This window comes from Nerophis lumbriciformis, linkage group LG04 (genome assembly GCF_033978685.3).
Source record: "Nerophis lumbriciformis linkage group LG04, RoL_Nlum_v2.1, whole genome shotgun sequence".
Lineage (NCBI taxonomy): Eukaryota > Metazoa > Chordata > Actinopteri > Syngnathiformes > Syngnathidae > Nerophis > Nerophis lumbriciformis.
Window position 1 is genome coordinate 8,625,275 of NC_084551.2, and position 24,726 is coordinate 8,650,000.

At 38.6% G+C, this 24,726-nt stretch overlaps 1 protein-coding gene across 3 annotated transcripts in view; it reads left to right on the forward strand.

The window, feature by feature from the left end:
• Positions 1 to 24,726, forward strand: part of grik2 (glutamate receptor, ionotropic, kainate 2) — a 581,700-nt gene that overhangs the window by 219,867 nt on the left and 337,107 nt on the right. For all 3 annotated transcript variants that reach the window (XM_061948573.2, XM_061948579.2, XM_072912957.1), the window contains exon 5: positions 17,319 to 17,500. In XM_061948573.2, coding sequence (XP_061804557.2) covers positions 17,319 to 17,500 — 182 coding nt within the window. The remainder of the gene's footprint in view (positions 1 to 17,318; positions 17,501 to 24,726) is intronic.

A 24,726-nucleotide genomic window follows, 5' to 3' on the forward strand; every position in this document is an offset into this window, starting at 1 on the left:
TATATTTGCATTTCTCATGACACATTATCTGTATGTAATATTGGCTGCATTTCTGATTGTGTGCCATGATATTCTAGACCACAGCAAACGTTACCCAGCTTGCAAAGAAGAAGACAGCCCGTCCTATCCTTTCACTCGGGCACACACATCTATACTTTTGGCAGTTTTAAGCCAGTCATTTGACTTGACTTTATTAATTCATGCTTGCAGTGGAGCCAGGGCCCCACTGAAAAAACAGCTGAACTTTACAATGAATATCAAACAAACAAAAATTTAAAAAATTAAAAGAACAGACAGTATTTTATATAAAAAAGATTAAAAAAAAAAAAAAATAAATAAATAAAAATAAAAAATAAACATTTTCAGGGCAACAGCAGCATGAAAACTATTAGCATTCTGATATATGACTGTATTACTTATTTAATTAGATAGTATCATTATACAGTTTAATTCATACTTGCCAACCTTGAGACCTCCGATTTCGGGAGGTGGGGGGCGGGGGGCGTGGTTAAGAGGGGAGGAGTATGTTTACAGCCAGGATTCACCAAGTCAAGTATTTTATATATATATATATATATATATATATATATATATATATATATATATATATATATATATATATATATATATATATAAGAAATACTAAGTCAAGTATTTCATATATATATATATATATATATATATATATATATATATATATATATATATATATATATATAAAATAAATACTTGAATTTCAGTGTTCATTTATTTACACATATACACACATATAACACTCATCTACTCATTGTTGAGTTAAGGGTTGAATTGTCCATCCTTGTTCTATTCTCTGTCACTATTTTTCTAACCGTGCTGAACACCCTCACTGATGATGCATTGCTTTGTGGCACGCAAAAAGTGCTTTCATCAAATGCACTAGATGGCAGTATTGTCCCGTTTAGGAGTGTCACAACATTGCTGTTTACGGCAGACGAACTGCTTTATGGTAGACGAAATACTGTTGTTGTGTGTTGTTGCCGCGGCTGGGAGGACGATAATGAAACTGCCTACCAATAAACCCACATAAGAAACCAAGAACTCGCCCTCGATCATTCTACAGTTATAACGTGATTGGGCAGGTACGCTGTTTATATTGTGTGCCTGAATTTCGGGAGGTTTTTGGGAGAGGCGCTGAATTTCGGGAGTCTCCCGGAAAATCCGGGAGGGTTGGCAAGTATGGTTTAATTGCAGTACGCAGGGTAGAGTTTTTAAGGAGTTATTCCAGGAGTTATCTAACCCTCTGAGACACTTAATGTGTTGCCTTCATTATAACACTTACATAAACTTGTAACTTTTTGCGGCTCCAGACAAATTAGTTTTTTGTATTTTTGGTCCAATGTAGCTCTTTCAACCTGTTGGGTTGGCGACCCCTGGTCTAGGTGTTGTGTAGGGAATATTTTCCACTTATTATTGTTTGGGTTCAGTCTGTGCTTTTCTACCTTCTCTTGTTTATTACACACATTTATATAGCACCTGTGTCAACGGACCTTACTTCAATAAACTGACTTTCACCTGTGGTCATGCACTCATACCTGCTTCAAGTATCACACTTGGGATGGCTGACCTGTTCGTTCATCGTACTTATTAGATCAATGCATTTTCTCATTCATAATCGTGAAACTACAACGAAATTGGACGGATTGGAGTTCATCCTTCTTATTCAAACATCCCCAAAGACTCTTGAGGTACAGTATTTGCTATATAGTCTCCATTTTATGGCAGTGGGGAAGCTGTGTTACATGTAGAATCATCACTGCTAGGAAAATGGAACGTGGTTGAAAGTAATTTACAATATTATTAAATTATGAATCGGAATAATTAAACAAAAACTTTGACGACTCATGTGGGACATGGTTACAATTGTACAAAAACACATTTGAGTGAAAAATCTCAGAACCCTAAAGGGGAATTGAACTGTTTTGGGAATTGTGTCTTTTGTCCACAATAATTATGTAAGACAAGAACACATTTTCTTTCTCTTTCCTGTTTGTTCTAAATAGTGGAAAAACTACGAGTAAAAGGCGGCTAATTATATAGGTAATGGGATTAATCTATTTTACCTACAAAGAACCAGTGTTGGGTTGGTTACTGAAAACCAGTAATTAGTTACAGTTACTAGTTACTTTATTTCAAAAGTAACTCAGTTACTAACTCAGTTACTTACACCAAAAAGTAATGCGTTGCTGTGAAAAGTAACTATTTAGTTACTTCTTTTTTTCCCCCTTTTTTTTTTAAGGCTCCCATTAATGCCCTTTTAGCCTTCATTTCAGTACTGTTATTGCACTGGAGAATAATACAATCTGTTGATCAACTTGACATGCATTTGCATCACTGAACTCTGCTAAGCAGTGTGGTCTACATACAACACACAAAGACAAAGATATGTTTCAAAGGGCCAATTTATTTCAGGCCAGAACAAATTGACAAAACTATTTTAAATAGCTGCAACATAATGGCACTTTAACTTTAACTTTAAATAGATAGGATCTTTGATCCAAGACACAACTTACATTTAACTAAAATGTTATTTTCTTTGTGCTCGACAAAAGAAAAGTATTGAGAATATCTCCATGTTAAAAAACTCGACTTCTGGCTTCTCCATGATGTCTTGTTAGTTGTTATGAGAGTAGCGTATGTGTGTGTGTGTGTCTGTGGCCCTTTAAGATATGACAGCATGTGAGGTGAGTGACGTCAGTGAGTGAGTGGGCGAGAGAGGTGAGGGACCGGCGACAGTGAGTGCTTGCAGGTGCTCTAGCTTGGTGGATGGCTGCGTCCAATAAAGTCACAAAGTTGCAACAAACCGCCGGTCTCGTCATTCACCCTCAGCTGTAAAGACCCACTGCCGGGTAAAGTGAAGGTTGTTAGCGCCGAAGACGTACATAGGCCCTGGAGGAACGTCTCCCCTGCGCTCCTCAACTGCGGAATGGTAGTCTCCCCCGCCCCCACCCACACAAAGCACGCCTTTTCTTTTCCACCGCTGCAATAAAACACACTCAGATCTTCTGTTTCTAGCCGATACTACATGAAAAATAACGTAAAATAACGCAGTAACGCATCATGTAGTAACGGTAACTGAGTTACTGAATATAAAAAATAACGCGTTAGATTACTAGTTACCGCCGAAACTAACGGCGTTACTTTGTAACGCGTTAGTCCCAACACTGCAAAGAACTAACAATATCAAAAAACATTCAGCTTTAAAGGGGAACATTATCACCAGACCTATGTAAGTGTCAATATATACCTTGATGTTGCAGAAAAAAGACCATATATATTTTTTTAACCGATTTCCGAACTCTAAATGAGTGAATTTTGGCGAATTAAACGCCTTTCTATTATTCGCTCATCGGGAAGCAATCCGCCATTTTCTCACTTTCGTCGGTGTGTTGTCGGAGGGTGTAACAACACGAACAGGGACGGATTCAAGTTGCACCAGTGGCCCAAAGATGCGAAAGTGGCAAGAAATTGGACGAAATTTGTTCAAAATACGAGGGTGTGGGGAAAGCCGACGAAATGGTCAGTCGTTTGTTCCGCACACTTTACCGACGAAAGCTATGCTACGACAGAGATGGCAACCGTCCCTTATGCCACCGAAGATGATCAAGAGAAGAATATCGACCCTAGCTTCCCTGGCCTGCTGACATCAACTCCAAAACTGGACAGATCAGATTTCAGGAAAAGAGAGCGGATGAGGGTATGTCTACAGAATATATTAATTGATGCAAACTTTATTCATTACTCGCGGTTTTACGTACATTTTTATACATAAACTGTGTTTACCAATAATTTAGCTTAAAAACATTTATTTTTTTCAATCATTCGAGTACATTCGGGTAGTCTTGTGTAATGCAGTATTTTGTGTCTATTTAGGTATGGTTTACCTGAGTGCTGAAATCGTGGAAAAATATATGTTCTTAGCGCGCCTGAAATGGGCTGTCTGCACTCTCAAAGTGCATGTTGTTGCCAAATGTATTTCATATGCTGTAAACCTAGTTCATAGTTGTTAGTTTCCTTTAATGCCAAACAAACACATACCAATCGTTGGTTAGAAGGCGTTTGCCGAATTCGTCCTCGCTTTCTCCCGTGTCGCTGGCTGTCGTGTTGTTTGCATACGGTTCAAACCGATATGGCTCAATAGCTTCAGTTTCTTCTTCAATTTCGTTTTCGCTACCTGCCTCCACACTACAACCATCCGTTTCAATACATTCGTAATCTGTTGAATCGCTTAAGCCGCTGAAATCCGAGTCTGAATCCGAGCTAATGTTGCTATAGCTTGCTGTTCTATGCGCCATGTTTGTTTGTGTTGGCATCACTATGTGACGTCACAGGAAAATGGACGGGTGTATATAACGATGGTTAAAATCAGGCACTTTGAAGCTTTTTTTTTTTAGGGATATTGCGTGATGGGTAACATTTTGAAAAAAACTTCGAAAAATAAAATAAGCCACTGGGAACTGATTTTTAATGGTTTTAACCCTTCTGAAATTGTGATAATGTTCCCCTTTAAGTATATACAGTGTGTAATATGTAACAGGCACATTCAAAACATGTAATACAGTCTTTTGTTAATTTTATGCATTAAGGGAACTTCTTTCCTGGGCGCATTGATTTCACAGACTGCAGGATGAACTACACATTTTGGAAGCTGGGCGTTAAGCAGATCCAGATGTAATGTAACACTAAGCCAGTGTCCTAGAGTTAGCATTTAGGACTTCTGCTACATAGTATGTTTAATTGTCAACATGACAGATGTTCATTGTCATTGCAATATGTGGCATGTACAAACCCCGTTTCCAATACGAGTTGGGAGATTGTGTTAGATGTAAAAATAAATGGAATACAATGATTTGCAAATCATTTTCAACCCATATTAAGTTGAATATGCTACAAAGACAACATATTTGATGTTCAAACTGATAAACATTTTTTTTTTTTTTTGCAAATAATCATTAACTTTAGAATTTGATGCCAGCAACACGTGACAAAGAAGTTGGGAAAGGTGGCAGTAAATACTGATAAAGTTGAGGAATGCTCATCAAACACTTATTTGGAACATCCCACAGGTGAACAGGCAAATTAGGAACAGGTGGGTGCCATGATTGGGTATAAAAGTAGATTTTACGAAACGACGAGAAAAGCATGCAGATCACACTCAAGTCCAAGGGAGCAGAGTCGAAGAATGCACAAGTGGTCACTTTGTTAAAGGATTGTTCGATATACTTGTAACTTATCTTATTTCCCATTTAAGTGTTAGCTTGATATTATTTGTATTTCCTAAGCACATGTTTGCTACGAGTGTTTTTGAAAAGCACCAACTCAGCGAGTCTAAATAAATAAAAAAAAAGCAAATGTGAGCAAAACCTAAAATAGTTAAGATTTTACCATAGGCAGCAATGATATATGAGTCTTTCAGCACATACACAATGTTGACACATACTTGCCAACCTTGAGACTTACGATTTCGGGAGGTGGTGGTGGGGAGCTAGAATTCACCAAGTATATATAAGAAACACTTGACTTTCAGTGAATTGTAGCTATATATATATATATACACATACAGGTAAAAGCCAGTAAATTAGAATATTTTGAAAAACTTGATTTATTTCAGTAATTGCATTCAAAAGGTGTAACATGTACATTATATTTATTCATTGCACACAGACTGATGCATTCAAATGTTTATTTCATTTAATTTTGATGATTTGAAGTGGCAACAAATGAAAATCCAAAATTCCGTGTGTCACAAAATTAGAATATTACTTAAGGCTAATACAAAAAAGGGATTTTTAGAAATGTTGGCCAACTGAAAAGTATGAAAATGAAAAATATGAGCATGTACAATACTCAATAATTGGTTGGAGCTCCTTTTGCCTCAATTACTGCGTTAATGCGGCGTGGCATGGAGTCGATGAGTTTCTGGCACTGCTCAGGTGTTATGAGAGCCCGGGTTGCTCTGATAGTGGCCTTCAACTCTTCTGCGTTTTTGGGTCTGGCATTCTGCATCTTCCTTTTCACAATACCCCACAGATTTTCTATGGGGCTAAGGTCAGGGGAGTTGGCGGGCCAATTTAGAACAGAAATACTATGGTCCGTAAACCAGGCACGGGTAGATTTTGCGCTGTGTGCAGGCGCCAAGTCCTGTTGGAACTTGAAATCTCCATCTCCATAGAGCAGGTCAGCAGCAGGAAGCATGAAGTGCTCTAAAACTTGCTGGTAGACGGCTGCGTTGACCCTGGATCTCAGGAAACAGAGTGGACCGACACCAGCAGATGACATGGCACCCCAAACCATCACTGATGGTGGAAACTTTACACTAGACTTCAGGCAACGTGGATCCTGTGCCTCTCCTGTCTTCCTCCAGACTCTGGGACCTCGATTTCCAAAGGAAATGCAAAATTTGCATGGTTGGGTGATGGTTTGGGGTGCCATGTCATCTACTGGTGTCGGTCCACTCTGTTTCCTGAGATCCAGGGTCAACGCAGCCGTCTACCAGCAAGTTTTAGAGCACTTCATGCTTCCTGCTGCTGACCTGCTCTATGGAGATGGAGATTTCAAGTTCCAACAGGACTTGGCGCCTGCACACAGCGCAAAATCTACCCGTGCCTGGTTTACGGACCATGGTATTTCTGTTCTAAATTGGCCCGCCAACTCCCCTGACCTTAGCCCCATAGAAAATCTGTGGGGTATTGTGAAAAGGAAGATGCAGAATGCCAGACCCAAAAACGCAGAAGAGTTGAGGCCACTATCAGAGCAACCTGGGCTCTCATAACACCTGAGCAGTGCCAGAAACTCATCGACTCCATGCCACGCCGCATTAACGCAGTAATTGAGGCAAAAGGAGCTCCAACCAAGTATTGAGTATTGCACATGCTCATATTTTTCATTTTCATACTTTTCAGTTGGCCAACATTTCTAAAAATCCCTTTTTTGTATTAGCCTTAAGTAATATTCTAATTTTGTGACACACGGAATTTTGGATTTTCATTTGTTGCCACTTCAAATCATCAAAATTAAATGAAATAAACATTTGAATGCATCAGTCTGTGTGCAATGAATAAATATAATGTACAAGTTACACCTTTTGAATGCAATTACTGAAATAAATCAAGTTTTTCAAAATATTCTAATTTACTGGCTTTTACCTGTATATATATATATATATATATATATATATATATATATATATATATATATATATATATATATATATATATATATATATATATATACTGTATATATATATATATAAATAAGAGAAATACTTGAATTTCAGTGTTCATTTATTTACACATATACACACACATAACACTCATCTACTCATTGTTGAGTTAAGGGTTGAATTGTCCATCCTTGTTCTATTCTCTGTCACTATTTTTCTAACCACGCTGAACATCCTCTCTGATGATGCATTCTGCTTCGTCTCCTTGTTGTGTGCGCAGTTGTGCACTGCACACTCTAAAAGCCATAGATGTTATTGTCACATATGCATGTACAGTAGATGGCAGTATTGTCCTGTTTAAGAGTGTCACAACATTGCTGTTTACGGCAGACGAACTGCTTTACGGTAGACGAAAACGTGACTGCTGCTGTTGTGTGTTGTTGCCGCGCTGGGAGGACGTTAATGAAACAGCCTAACAATAAACCCACATAAGAAACCAAGAACTCGCCCTCGATCATTCTACAGTTATGTGATTGGGCAAGCACGCTGTTTATATTGTGGGAAAGCGGACGTGAAAACAGGCTGTCGACACGTCACTCATGGAGCTGGAGGGGGCGTGGCCTAAAGCTCCGCCTGAATTTCGGGAGATTTTCGGGAGAAAGTTTGTCCGGGGAGGTTTTCGGGAGAGGCGCTGAATTTCGGGTGTCTCCCGGAAAATCCGGGAGGTTTGGCAAGTATGTGTTGACATCTGTAGTTAGAATTTGATAAAGACGGGGAAAAACATGCTATTCGTAAACGGCACGTGCAACAGCAACACAAATCAGTAGACGTGAAGTTAAGTTATAAAATGCAACCTCACCTGAGCAAAAACGATGCATATTTATCTTGATACTAAATCCCTTGACCCAGCCACACACAAAGAAGTTGTAAACCTCCATGCTTTTCCAAATTTCCATCTATTTTGTCGTGTTAAATGGCCAGAGGTGGGTAGAGTAGCCAGAAATTGTACTCAAGTAAGAGTACTGTTACTTTAGAGATTTATTACTCAAGTAAAAGTAAGGAGTAGTCACCCAAATATTTACTTGAGTAAAAGTAAAAAGTATGTTGTAAAAAAACTACTCAAGTACTGAGTAACTGATGAGTAACATACACACACATATCATATATATATATATATATATATATATATATATATATATATATATATATACATACATTGATATATACAGTATATACATTTTTTTTTTTTTTTTGCCGTTTTTGTTTACATGTTAATAGTGTTTTAATGAATATACATGCATGTTTAACACATATAGATTCCTTTCTTTCATGAAGACAAGAATATAAGTTGGTGTATTACCTGATTCTGATGACTTGCATTGATTGTAATCAGACAGTAGTGCTGATAACGGCCACGTTTTCAAATGGAGGAGAAAAAAAGTTCCTCCTTTCTGTCTAATACCACATGAAAGTGGTTGGTTTTTGGCATCTTATATGTCCAGCTTCCATATTCGTTTTTGTACACTTTACAAGAAATACATTGGCGGCAAACTCCGTAGCTTGCTAGCTTGTTTGCGCAGGCTTTCGGAGACTCTTATTTTGAAAGCGCAGGCGCGATGGAGCGGCACTTTTATTGTGAAGACAGGAACTGTGCAGTCAGTCTTTAGGCTTTTGACGGGGTGTACGGTTGAAATAAAAAATTGTCTTTTTTCCTTCACACTTTTGATTGATTGATTGGAACTTTTATTAGTAGATTGCACAGTACAGTATATATTCCGTACATTTGACCACTAATTGGTAACACCCCAATAAGTTTTTCAACTTGTTTAAGTCAGGTCATGTGACCCCTGGCTCTGTTTGATTGGTTCAACGTCACAAGTGACTGCATCTGATTGGTGGAACGGAGTGAACGTCACCAGTGACTGTATTTGTTGAAACACAGGCACTATGAAGGTCTGTCTGACAGACCAAAACAAACAAAGCGTGCATTAACAGATCGATCAAAATTAATAGCGAGTAGCGAGCTGAATGTAGATAAAAGTAGCGGAGTAAAAGTAGCGTTTCTTCTCTATAAATATACTCAAGTAAAAGTAAAAGTATGTTGCATTAAAACTACTCTTAGAAGTACAATTTATCCCAAAAGTTACTCAAGTAGATGTAACGGAGTAAATGTAGCGCGTTACTACCCACCTCTGTAAATGGCATCAGTTTGATATGTCTGGGAACACGAAACCAAGTATAATCCTTGATGTCACTCGACAAACCTTTTTTTTGATAAAGTACAGGGATCTATTCCATAGCTTAGTTTGATATTTTTTGCTCGTATCTGCCTTTTTCAGGAAAATTTAAGCCTCTTTTGTACTCAGATATTTTGTGCGTTGTTTGCTGTACAACAGCCATCTTAGCTTCATTGACCACCATTGGTTTTCACTTCCGGTAAGAAGTCACATGACTGAATACCAGCAATAACAATGTCACAATAGCTTTGTCAATATGCAGTATCACGGCAAATACTGTACATGGACCCTTAATGGCTGTTTCTGAATGGGTTTTTTTAGCAAGCAGTTTTTCACTATTTTGAATGCACAGAGAAGAGAAAGAATAGGTCAGGGGTCGGCAACCCGCGGCTCTAGAGCCGCATGCGGCTCTTTAGCGCCGCCCTAGTGGCTCCCTGGAGCTTTTCCAAAGATGTATGAAAAATGGAAAAAGATGAGGGGAAATAATTAATTTTTTGTTTTAATATGGTTTCTGTAGGAGGCCAAACATGACACAAACCTCCCTAATTGTTATAAATCCCACTGTTTATATTAAACATGCTTCACTGATTGAGTATTTGGCGAGCGCCGTTTTGTCCTACTAATTTTGGCGGTCCTTGAACTCACCGTAGTTTGTTTACATGTATAACTTTCTCCGACTTTCTAGGACGTGTTTTATGCCACTTCTTTTTCTGTCTCATTTTGTCCACCAAACTTTTAACGTTGTGCATGAATGCACAAAGGTGAGTTCTGTTGATGTTATTGACTTGTGGGGAGTGCTAATCGGGCATATTTAGTCACTGCATGACTGCAAGCTAATCGATGCTAACATGCTATTTAGGCTAGCTATATGTACATATTGCATCATAATTAGGGATGTCCCGATCCGATATTTGGATCGGATTGGCTGCCGATATTTGCCAAAAATTGCGTATCGGCAAGGCATGGGCAAATGCCGATCCAGATCCAGTTTAAAAAAAAACTCCGGTCCGTGTTTTCCAACGCACCGATTTAAATAATACATTCCACTTTTCTGCTGCTCCGTAATTTCCGTTCCGCATTTTCCAGCACACCTTCAACACATCCACAATTCTCACGCAGTTGCTTTTAGCTGCTGGCATTACACGACAGGCTCTTCTCACTCTTTCCTGTGTCTCCCTCTCACAGACAGCGAGCGCACCTTCTTACACACGTCACATACTGTCACGTCATACGTCACATACGTATACGTCCTCTCCCAGCAGAGAGCGAGGTAGCGGCATGGCTAACGTTAGCTGTGATGCTAGCGCAGCTGCTAAAGTGCGCGCCTGCTCAAGCGTCCTCTGCGCACGGCAAATCTATGCCACGCACAAAATCAAATAAAAAAATAAGCGCATAACAATTTTCGACACACGGACACGACAGAGAAAACAGTTTTCGTCATCATTGTTCAAATATTGTGACATCTGTCGAGACGCTTATCTCCATTCGGTGCCACACGTCCAGACTCCACACCATCAAAATGGCAAAAATTTCCAGATCAACACCGTATGAAAAAATTAGTGATTTTTTTAGTTGTGATTTCCTTTTCTGCATGAAAGTTTAAAAGTAGCATATATTAATGCAATATGAAGAAGAATGTTTTAATGTAGACATGCAAGCCTTGAAAGAACATTTTGAAAATCAAGACTAAATTTCCTGCAAATGGGTACATTTCTACCCTATATTTTAACTTTAGATTTATTCTCATATCAAACTCTTTTGGCTGTCTTTTTGACACTTACATCAGGCGCCCCCCTCCACACCCTGGATTATAAATAATGTAAATAATTCAATGTGATTATCTTATGTGATGACTGTATTATGATGATAGTATATATCTGATAGTATATATCTGTATCATGAATCAATTTAAGTGGACTCCGTCTTAAACAAGTTGAAAAACTTATTGGGGTGTTACCATTTAGTGGTCAATTGTACGGAATATGTACTTCACTGTGCAACCTACTAATACAAGTCTCAATCAATCAATCAAAACACATATAATCATCATACTGCTGTGATTATATGCATCAAGTGTTCATTCAAGGCTAAGGCAAAATATCGAGATATATATTGTGTATCGCAATATGGCCTTAAAATATCGCAATATTAAAAAAAGCCCATATCGCCCAGCCCTAGTTCAATGATGCCATTTCTGTTTGTCATGTATAATTTTGTCTATTTTGTGTTTATCCTTGAATAAACATGTCAGTTTTTTGTTACCAACCATTGTGTATTATTTAAACTCCCCTAATTCAGCTGGCTAGTTGTTATCAAGAGTACTAAAACCCTTTTCAACATGATTCTGACAACTAAGTAGGCTAAATAACTTTAAACTTTAATACATGCTCGGATAGGCCAGTATCGGTCAGTATCGGTATCGGTCAGTATCGGTATCGGATCGGAAATGCAAAAACAATATCGGTATCGGATCGGAAGTGCAAAAACCTGGATCGGGACATCCCTAATCATAATGCCTCGTTTGTAGGTATATTTGAGATCATTTAGTTTCCTTTAAGTCCTCTTAATTCAATTTATATCTCATGACACACTATCTGTATGTAAAATGGCTTTTAATTTTTTTGCGGCTCCAGACAGATTTGTTTTTGTATTTTTGGTCCAATATGGCTCTTTCAACATTTTGGGTTGCCGACCCCTGGACTAGGTTCTTGTCTCACATAAGGATTGTGAATGACGGACAAAAAAAAATCCAAAGGAAGTGCACTTTCCCTTTAAGAGCCTGGCTGGTCGTATTCGCTTTCCGACATGTTTTTATGTCCAAATGAATATGAACACTAAAAGTCATGTAATGTGCCGAGGGTCATGTTAACTTTGGCACTGGGAACCTTTAGGACTGTGGGTAATTCAATTATTTTTGCCATTGGCCATCTGGGCTGTTTAATATCTCAAAGGTTGTTGATGATGGCCTTAAAGGCGAGTATCAGTCGAAAGCTTGTGGGACCGTTCCCTTCCAAGGATATTCATCATGGGCAGACCAATCTGTTTTAGACTCAGGAGACTCCCAGACAGCCTTCTAATAAACGCTTAGAGGGGATAAAATATTCATGCGGGGTAAATATGGATCTTGCAGCAGGGCCTTGGCTTCAGACACAGACAATGCTGATTAACCACGACAACCTTCTTTTCTCATACCCACCAATGGCAAAAACTGCAAACATTTTTAAAGGGGAACATTATCACAATTTCAGAATTGTTAAAACCATTAAAAATCAGTTCCCAGTGGCTTAGTATAGTTTTCGAAGTTTTTTTCAAAATTTTACCCATCACGCAATATCCCTAAAAAAAGCTTCAAAGTGCCTGATTTTAACCATCGTTATAAACACCCGTCCATTTTCCTGTGACGTCACATAGTGAAGCCAACACAAACAAACATGGCGGAAAGAACAGCAAGCTATAGCGACATTAGCTCGGATTCAGACTCGGATTTCAGCGGCTTAAGCAGATTATGAATGTATTGTAGTGTGGAGGCAGGTAGCGAAAACGAAATTGAAGAAGAAACTGAAGCTATTGAGCTATATCGGTTTGAACCGTATGCAAGCGAAAACGACGAAAACGACACGACAGCCAGCGAGGACAAATTCGGCGATCGCCTTCTAACCAACGATTGGTATGTGTTTGTTTGGCATTAAAGGAAACTAACAACTATGAACTAGGTTTACAGCATATGAAATACATTTGGCAACAACATGCACTTTGAGAGTGCAGACAGCCCAATTTTCATCAATTAATATATTCTGTAGACATACCCTCATCCGCGCTCTTTTCCTGAAAGCTGATCTGTCCAGTTTTGGAGTTGATGTCAGCAGGCCAGGGAAGCTAGGGTTGATAGGGGGTTTAGCTCGCTCGTCTGCGGGAACAAACTGCCGCCATTGCTTGCCGTGCTACCGAGGTCCTTTGTCCCTGAATTGCTCACACACTCCGGCAGATTCAATGGGGGTCTGGCGGCAGATTTCTTTGACTTTATCGTTGGAAATGCATCTGCTTTGAGTGTCGCAGGATATCCACACATTCTTGCCATCTCTGTCGTAGCATAGCTTTCGTCGGTAAAGTGTACGGAACAAACGTCCAATTTCTTGCCACTTTCGCATCTTTGGGCCACTGGTGCAACTTGAATCCGTCCTTGTTCGTGTTGTTACACCCTCTCCGACAACACACCGACGAGGCATGATGTCTCCAAGGTACGGAAAACAGTCGAAAAAACGGAAAATAACAGAGCTGATTTGACTCGGTGTTTGAGAAAATGGCGGATTGCTTCCCGACGTGACGCCACGTTGTGACGTCATCGCTCCGAGAGCGAATATTAGAAAGGCGTTTAATTCGCCAAAATTCACCCATTTAGAGTTCGGAAATCGGTTAAAAAAATATATGGTCTTTTTTCTGCAACATCAAGGTATATATTGACGCTTACATAGGTCTGGTGATAATGTTCCCCTTTAAGTGTGATTTAGGGTTAGGGGTTAGGGTTAGAGGTTTAGAGTTAGGGGTCCCACCTAATAATTCTACTGACAAAAGTAGGTCAAACTTTTTTCCCCTCCACTCTAATTTCCTTGGAAAATAGTGTCTATGTGCTCGGTCCATTCGAAATTCTAGTGCTCAATTTAATTGCTCCATAAGTTTTGGCCTCCTTGCAAAAAAGCACCATTCATTCTCTGTTCATTGATAAAAAAAATTTTGCGTTCAGGTGTTCATTTCATTCCTGTTTCGCTGTTAGTCAAACCATGTATCACTGCGCAGCTATCAAACTCAAGGCCCGGGGGCCATTTCTGGCTTGCCACCTGAATTAAAGTGGTACAAAATACAGGAAAAACACCCACTCTCCAAAAAACGTAATAAAACAAAGAGGTGCACGGCAAAAAGTGTACTTAAAGAAAAAGCAAGGCCAGCAACTCTCGTGTTCTCCTAATAATTTTAATACAAACTGTGCAGGCGCTACTATCGAAAATGTCTTCCTCAGTGTGCAATTTTCAACAGGAAGGGATGCACTTAAATAGTCACAGCTGTGGTCAATCAATTGACATAACAATAAATCAAGAACAAAAATGAAAGTGCACAAATAGACAAAATGGACAATTGAACAAAATAAATCAAAGACTCAGTACAGTATCATAGGAAAATAAATAAAGCAATGAAAAATGTGTGGACAACCATTATAATAGAAGGAGATGGATCATCAGCACAGTAAAAAAAAAAAAATCGCTAAAATAGCTATAGCTCCCTCGGTATACAAAACCCCAAACCAGTGAATATGGCACATTGTGTAACTCGTACATAAAAACAGAATACAATGATTTGCAAATCCTTTTCAACCTATATTCAATTGAATAGACTGCAAAGACAAGATACTTAACGTTCGAACTAGAAAACTTTGTTATTTTTGCAAATATTAGCTCATTTAGAATTTGATGCCTGCTGGCACAAGTGGCAAAAAAGACTGAGAAAGTTGAGGAATGCTCATTAAACACTTATTTAGAAAATCCCACAAGTGAACAGGCTAATTGCGAACAGGTGGGTGCCATGATTGGGGATAAAAGCAGCTTCCATGAAATGCTCAGTCATTCACAACAAGGATGGGGTGAGGGTCACCCCTTTGTGAACAAATGCCTGAGCAAATTGTTTAAGAACAGTATTTCTCAACCGGCTATTGCAAGGAATTTAGGGATTTCACCATCTACGGTCCATGATATCATCAAAAGGTTCAGAGAATCTGGAGAAATCACTGCACGTAAGCAGCAAGGCTGAAAACCAACATTGCATGCCCGTGACCCTCAGGCGGTAGTGCATCAAAAACCGACATCGGTGTGTAAAGGATATCACCACATGGGAACACTTCAGAAAACCACTGTCAGTAACTACAGTTCGTCCCTACATCTGTAAGTGCAAGTTAAAACTCTACTATGCAAAACGAAATACATTTATCAACAACACCCAGAAACGCCGCCGACTTCGCAAGACCCGAGCTAATCTAGGATGGACTGATGCGAAGTGGAAAAGCGTTCTCTGGTCTGACGAGTCCACATTTCAAATTGTTTTTGGAAACTGTGGACGTCGTGTTCTCCGGACCAAAGAGGAAAAGAACCATCCGGACTGTTATAGGTACAAAGTTGAAAAGCCAGCATCTGTGATGGTATAGGGGTGTATTAGTGCCCAAGGCATGGGTAACTTACACATCTGTGAAGGCACCACTAATGCTGAAAGGTACATACAGGTTTTGGAGCAACATATGTTGCCATCCATGCAACGTTATCATGGACGCCCCTGCTTATTTCAGAAAGACAATGCCAAGCCACGTGTTACAACAGCGTGGCTTCATAGTAAAAGAGTGCGGGTACTAGACTGGCCTGCCTGTAGTCCAGACCTGTCTCAATTGAAAATGTGTGGCGCATTATGAAGCCTAAAATACCACAACGGAGACCCCCGGACTGTTGAACAACTTAAGCTGTACATCAAGCAAGAATGGGAAAGAATTCCACCTGAAAAGCTTCAAAAATTGGTCTCTTCAGTTCCCAAACGTATACCGAGTGTTGTTAAAAGGAAAGGCCATGTAACACAGTTTGCAATGTGTTGCTGCCATTAAATTCTAAGTTAATGATTATTTGCAAAAAACAAATTAAGTTTCTCAGTTCGAACATTAAATAGTTTGTCTTTGCAGTCTATTCAATTGAATATAAGTTGAAAATGATTTGCTTATCATTGCATTCTGTTTTTATTTACGATTTACACAACGTGCCAACTTCACTGGTTTTGGGTTTTGTATATGGCCTGCCCCATCATTATATGTCATATGCTGCATTCATCTATGTGGAAATAATAAAGCAATTTTTGATGAAATGCATGTATTATTCTTTCAACTTTGATAGAAAAATGTACTGCATCCAAATACACATGTTCACTTTATCTGATTCTGCAACAAGCAAAGCTAGTTATCCATCAATCTGTTAGTAAAAGTGATAGTAATCAAAAATTATTTCCTTTGCGAATTGTTTAATAAGGCTATTATCATTTATATATACACACCGTATTTTTCGGAGTATAAGACGCACCGGAGTATAAGTCGCACCTGCCGAAAATGCATAATAAAAAAGGATAAAAACATAAGTCGCACTGGAGAAAAAAAACGCGACTTATAGTCCGAAAAATACGATATTCACTGTTACATCCGACCCTCTGAGGCGACGAAGCCCTCAAAAACAAGTTTGATACATGCATCACTGCCATCTACCATCTTCTTACTGTACAACATAACAACAAAGTTATTATCACGTCTAAAGTGGCTAAAATGATTATATATATGAGACATTTTGGAATTTTTGATTGTCCATCCTTGGTAGGGCAACATAAGTACAGATATGATCAGTATCATACATTTAGCAGCAGTGGCTGCCGGTTTGTGTGAAGAAAACAATAGTCCAGGATATCACTCACCCACTACACCAATACATCATCCCACTACCATCAGGGCGCAGATACAGAACAATCAAATTCCGGAGGGCCCGCCTCAGGAAAAGCCTGATCCCTGCAGCTATAGCCGCCCTTAACAGCAGGCCCGGCCGACCCGTCTGACAAGCCTGTAAATGTGTGTTAGTCATGTATGATGTCTTTTTGTTATTTTTTTTTGTGTGATGTGTAATGTCTAGTGTTTAAATGTACGGCAGTGACAATGAATTTCCCCAAGGGGACCAATAAATCTAATCTAAGCTAAAAAAACAACTGTATATTGTTCTGAAATTCCCATAGCCAGAACTATGTCCAGTGTTAACCACTATTTGCTTAACTTTTCAAATTCATCAATGCATTTTCTTCTGCTTCTTTCTTTCTTTCAAAAGGTCTGATTCGATTGCAAGAACTTATAAAGGCCCCGTCGAGGTACAACATTCGATTAAAGATTCGGCAGCTCCCTGCAGACACCAAGGATGCCAAACCGCTGTTAAAGGAGATGAAAAGGGGGAAGGAGTTCCACATCATATTTGACTGTGGACATGAAATGGCTGCTGGGATCCTAAAGCAGGTGTGCATACCCGTGTGTGTGTGTAGTGTGTGTGTGTGTGTGTGTGTGTGTGTGTGTGTGTTTGTGTGTGTGTGTGTGGTTGAACAAAACACTAATCGATAAATTGATCAGGATGTTCAGTCACTTTTTTTTTGCTTTTGCTTATGAGAGCTAGACTTTGTGTTTCTCAAAACGGGATTTTGTTTGTGGCACCATTTTGGTCTTAAATACGACTTATTTTGTTATTATTTTAGATTCCTGAAGAGGCCCCCAACCCACTCTAAACCTAACAACACCGCCCCACAGCACTACACTCTTAGAATGTTTACAAAACTGACTTCATTTGGTTAAAACTTGATTTTTAAAACCCTAAAGGGGAACATTATCACCAAACCAATGTAAGCGTCAATATATACCTTGATGTTGCAGAAAAAAGACCATATATTTTTTTTTACCGATTTCCGAACTCTAAATGGGTGAATTTTGGCGAATTAAACGCCTTTCTATTATTCGCTCTCAGAGCGATGACGTCACAACCCGCCATTTTCTCAAACACAGAGTCAAATCAGCTCTGTTATTTTCCGTTTTTTCGACTATTTTCCGTACCTTGGAGACATCATGCCTCGTCGGTGTGTTGTCGGAGGGTGTAACAACATGAACAGGGACGGATTCAAGTTGCACCAGTGGCCCAAAGATGCGAAAGTGGCAATAAATTGGACGTTTGTTCTGCACAACAAATATTACAGTATATTATCATACTTTCCAAACATGTTTTTGTCTAAATAAAAATAAATAAAAAGACTTAACTTTACAGCAAACTACCCATCAAATTAATAAAAATGACAATACATTTTACACTGTTCTTTACAGCATATTACCGTATTTTTCGGAGTATAAGTCGCACCGGAGTATAAGTCGCACCTGCCGAAAATGCATAATAATAAAAAATAAAAATAAAAATATGTCGCACTGGAGCCTGGCCAAACTATGAAAAAAAACTGTGACTTATAGTCCGAAAAATACGGTACTGTAAATTGAAAAAAAAAAACTACTACTGTTTTTTGCATTTTGACTGTAAAATCTATGGCTGTTGTTTTTAACGGTGTATTACTGTAAAAGAAAATACGGTACATTTGTTTTTACGGTAGAAAAACTGGCATCTAAGTTGCCAGAACAAAAAAATAACTGTTTTTCCATTCACAATATAATGTTGTAAAAAACAATTTAAATTTGATAGTAAAATTCTGGCAACTAAACTGCCAGCTTTTTCCGTAAACCCCCCCCCCCCTCAAAAAAACCCAAAAAACAGTGGTACTGTTTTTCCATTTACCGTAAAATGTTGTAAATCTTTTTTAAAAACACTATATTTTACAGTAAAATTTTGTGAATGAAACATTTTTACTGTAAAATCGACAGTCTACTTAAAACAATTTATATAATTAATAATTAAATGCAGAGGCAAATTCATACATTGTTACAAGCGGCCCTCTGATGGCAGCTATGTGCGATGTGGCCCTCAATGAAAACCAGTATTGACATCCCTGGTCTACGTCAAAAAACTTGAATTAATTGATAAAAATCGCTCTAGCGCTCAGGCCTACATACACTCATCGTCTTCTTAAAGGTATACTCACTTTTTGTTTGTGATCATGATACGATGTCACCTTTAAAAATATGCACACAATCAATTAATTGGCAAATCTAAACAGATGTTTTAATGTCTTATTATTAAAATGTGGCCAGTTTCCTATGACATTGTGTTATGTGTGATACTACATTCTATTTTAGTCTCAAGGCAACACAGGTAGATGCATATTTCCTTTGTTTCGCTATTACATGATTTCATAAGAGGAAGGACATATGATAAGTCTCTCAATTAACAACTGCTCGTCACTTTCCTGCTCGCAGGACTGATCAAATATTAAAGCCAACATGATTCACCCCCAGCACTCTCCCTAGGGTTTTAATCAGCGCTTGAGTGTTAAATTGCTAGGGGAAGCTCAAGGACTCTTTCCATTAACAATGTCTGAGAGAAACCCTACTAATGGAAAGTAATGAAAGACTGTCCTGCGTTGATTTTCCCATTCCACAACACTCCACAATAATTTACTTTGCTTCCTCGGCCTTGCCAAACAAAATGAGATGTGAACACTGCTGCCAATAGATTATACAAATCAGTGAAATTTAACACGATAAAATTATTATTTTTTGTTTAATGCCAATATCATTTTTAATTAGTGCTACATTGTCTTTATCAGATTAATCACTTTAGAATTGTGATTATTCCTGACTGACCGCAGTTGCGGAACAGCGCAAACTTTGACCTTGCAAGCCCACGTAACACAGCAAGTGCGACACAAGCAACAATTGATCTGAGTAATTCACTCGAATAAGTACAGTTAGCACTCTTCATTTAGAGAACACGAGTAGAATTTATTAAATGAAGAGGTTATAATACCAACTTTTCCGGACTATAAGGCGCACTTAAAATCCTTTAATTTTCTCAAAACTCGCGCCTTATGACTTGGTGCGCCTAATGTACGGAATCATTCTGGTTGTGCTTACCGACCTCAAAGCTATTTTATTTGGTACATAGTGAAATGACAAGTGTGACCAGCAGATGGCAGTAACACATAAGAGATACGTGTAGACTGCAATAGGACTCGAGTGAACAACACCAATATTTTATCAGAGGTGGGTAGAGTAGCCAGAAATTGTACTCAAGTAAGAGTACTGTTACTTTAGAGATTTATTACTCAAGTAAAAGTAAGGAGTAGTCACCCAAATATTTACTTGAGTAAAAGTAAAAAGTATGTTGTGAAAAAACTACTCAAGTACTGAGTAACTGATGAGTAACATACACACTCATATATATATATATATATATATATATATATATATACATATACATATACATATACACATATACATATACACATATATATATATATATATATATATATATATACATATACATTGATATATACAGTATATAATTTATATGTATTTATTTTGCTGTTTTTGTTTACATGTTAAAGGTGTTTTAATGAATATACATGCATGTTTAACATATAGATTCCTTTCTTTCATGAAGACTAGAATATAAGTTGGTGTATTACCTGATTCTGATGACTTGCGTTGATTGTAATCAGACAGTCGTGATGATAACGTCCACGTTTTCAAATGGAGGAGAAGAAAAGTTCCTCCTTTCTGTCTAATACCACATGAAAGTGGTGGGTTTTTGACATCTTATTTGTCCAGCTTCCATATTCGTTTTTATACACTTTACAAGAAATATATTGGCGTCAAACTCCTTAGCTTGCTAGCTTGTTTGCGCTGGCTTTCGGAGACTCTTGTTTTGAAAGCGCAGGCGCGATGGAGCGGCACTTTTATTGTGAAGACAAGAACTGTGCAGTCAGTCTTTAGGCTTTTGACGGGATGTACGGTTGAAATAAAAAAGTATCTTTTTTCCTTCACACTTTTGATTGATTGATTGGAACTTTTATTAGTAGATTGCACAGTACAGTACATATTCCGTACAATTGACCACTAAATGGTAACACCGCAATAAGTTTTTCAACTTGTTTAAGTCAGGTCATGTGACCACCTGGCTCTGTTTGATTGGTGCAACGTCACCAGTGACTGCATCTGATTGGTGGAACGAAGTGAAACGTCACCAGTAAGGCAGGCACTTTGAAGGTCTGTCTGACAGACCAAAACAAACAAAGCGTGCATTAACAGATCGATACAAATTAGTAGCGAGTAGCGAGCTGAATGTAGATAAAAGTAGCGGAGTAAAAGTAGCGTTCCTTCTCTATAAATATACTTAAGTAAAAGTAAAAGTATGTTGCATTAAAACTACTCTTAGAAGTACAATTTATCCCAAAAGTTACTCAAGTAGATGTAACAGAGTAAATGTAGCGCGTTACTACCCACGTCTGTATTTTATATGTTCCATTGAAAATATAGAACATTACACACGGCGCTCAAAAATCTATCAAAATGGTAAGCTATGAAGCCGCACCGCTTGATGGATTGTACTGTGCTTCAACATACGAGTATTACTATGGTGTGTATAAGGTAAGACATTATCTGGCGTTTTGTTTCGCAATATTATGCAAAAGCAATTTCGCTTACATTCAGGTACCTGCTGATCTTTATTTGGGATCTGCATAAGTGCTGAAAATTTGCGCACATCCGCCTTTGTAGTCCGTGCCGACACCGTAGTCAATAAACTTCTTATTTTTCTCTATCTTCTTGTTATGGGACATTCATCCTCCGCTGTTGCCATTTCTAATATAAAGTAGTGTAAAGTTCTTACTTATATCTGTCAGTAAACTCGCCATGAAAGCGCTAAAACATACCGGTGTAGTGAGTGTACATTATTCACCCAAGGAACTTTAGTTATTAGAGAGTTCCGGTCGGACGTTTTTTTCACGAGACACATTTCCGGTGTTGTTATTGCACTAGTGAGCCATGGATGAGGAGATGCTGCTCATGTATTGTTTTAAGTAAAGTCTGAATGTCATTAAAACAGTTAGCTCCATCTTTTGACACTTCTTCCACCCCCGTCCTTGCACGCTACACCGCTACAACAAAGATGACGGGGAGAAGACGCTGCCGAAGGTGAGCCACGTAAATAAGACCGCCCACAAAACGGCGCATCGGGAAGAGACTGTCAGAAAGCGGCTTGAAGATGATCCGTAAAACATAATCTATGCAACATTTTGACCAAAGAACCACAATTACATGTTATGTAGACCACAAGATAGTGTTTTACATTTAGAAAAAAAAAAAAATGTATATGATCCCTGTAATGCGCCCTATAATCCGGTGCGCCTTTTGTATGAAAATAGACCTGCCTAGACCTGCTCATCGGGAGTGCGCCTTATAATCCGGTGCGCCCTATGGTCCAGAAAATACGGCAATAAGGGTTGAAACTAGGAATGTGCCAATCGATCAGCCAGTGATTAGTATCGGCCAATTTATGTGAAAAATATGTGATCGCCATTGCAGAGTAATGCCTTTTAATGCTGATTACAGACGCTGATCCCATCTGGCTGACACTGTATTTATTTTTAGTCCCCCCGGCTGACAAGCTAATTATGTTTCACCTTCATTACGACGAATGAACTGCATTTCTTACTCTCCTAAGTATCATTTTAAAGCATGAGGCTAAACACAGGGCTGCCGAGTTCCAGAAAATGACACGAGTGAGACTTAAGTGGCATGATGTGTTTAATAAAAATGGCCTTTTTTAAACACCGATTTAGCCTGTTTTAATGTGATGTATACTTAAGACTGATGTCTTCACCTCCAAACTCTCTCCCTGCACTGGGCCTCCTAATGCTAGTTTTACTTAACCAGATATTAGAAATAAAAATTATTTCCACTGTTTTCTCTGCTGATCCTTCAGTCTCATCCTCTGCATCTGTGCTCCCAATTACTATCTCTTTTACATTTCCGACCTCACTGTCCTCAATCTCTTCTGATCTGTCTTCATCTTCCAGCATACTTGCCAACCTTGAGATCTCTGATTTTGGGAGGTAGGTGGGTAGGGGGTGGGGTTAAGAGGTGAGGAGTATATTTACAGCTAGAATTCACCCACGTCAAGTATTTCATATATATATATATATATATATATATATATATATATATATATATATATATATATATATATATATTATATATATATATTTATATGAAATACTTGACTTTCAGTGAGTTCTAGCTATAAATATATATTTATTTTATTATATATATATATATATATATATATATACATATATATATATATATATATATACACACATACAGGTAAAAGCCAGTAAATTAGAATATTTTGAAAAACTTGATTTATTTCAGTAATTGCATTCAAAAGGTGTAACTTGTACATTATATTTATTCATTGCACACAGACTGATGCATTCAAATGTTTATTTCATTTAATTTTGATGATTTGAAGTGGCAACAAATGAAAATCCAAAATTCCGTGTGTCACAAAATTTGAATATTGTGTAAGGCTAATACAAAAAAGGGATTTTTTAGAAATGTTGGCCAACTGAAAAGTATGAAAATGAAAAATATGAGCATGTACAATACTCAATACTTGGTTGGAGCTCCTTTTGCCTCAATTACTGCGTTAATGCGGCGTGGCATGGAGTCGATGAGTTTCTGGCACTGCTCAGGTGTTATGAGAGCCCAGGTTACTCTGATAGTGGCCTTCAACTCTTCTGCGTTTTTGGGTCTGGCATTCTGCATCTTCCTTTTCACAATACCCCACAGATTTTCTATGGGACTAAGGTCAGGGGAGTTGGCGGGCCAATTTAGAACAGAAATACCATTGTCCGTAAACTAGGCACGGGTAGATTTTGCGCTGTGTGCAGGCGCCAAGTCCTGTTGGAACTTGAAATCTCCATCTCCATAGAGCAGGTCAGCAGCAGGAAGCATGAAGTGCTCTAAAACTTGCTGGTAGACGGCTGCGTTGACCCTGGATCTCAGGAAACAGAGTGGACCGACACCAGCAGATGACATGGCACCCCAAACCATCACTGATGGTGGAAACTTTACACTAGACTTCAGGCAACGTGGATCCTGTGCCTCTCCTGTCTTCCTCCAGACTCTGGGACCTCGATTTCCAAAGGAAATGCAAAATTTGCATGGTTGGGTGATGGTTTGGGGTGCCATGTCATCTGCTGGTGTCGGTCCACTCTGTTTCCTGAGATCCAGGGTCAACGCAGCCGTCTACCAGCAAGTTTTAGAGCACTTCATGCTTCCTGCTGCTGACCTGCTCTATGGAGATGGAGATTTCAAGTTCCAACAGGACTTGGCGCCTGCACACAGCGCAAAATCTACCCGTGCCTGGTTTACGGACCATGGTATTTCTGTTCTAAATTGGCCCGCCAACTCCCCTGACCTTAGCCCCATAGAAAATCTGTGGGGTATTGTGAAAAGGAAGATGCAGAATGCCAGACCCAAAAACGCAGAAGAGTTGAAGGCCACTATCAGAGCAACCTGGGCTCTCATAACACCTGAGCAGTGCCAGAAACTCATCGACTCCATGCCACGCCGCATTAACACAGTAATTGAGGCAAAAGGAGCTCCAACCAAGTATTGAGTATTGTACATGCTCATATTTTTCATTTTCATACTTTTCAGTTGGCCAACATTTCTAAAAATCCCTTTTTTTGTATTAGCCTTAAGTAATATTCTAATTTTGTGACACACGGAATTTTGGATTTTAATTT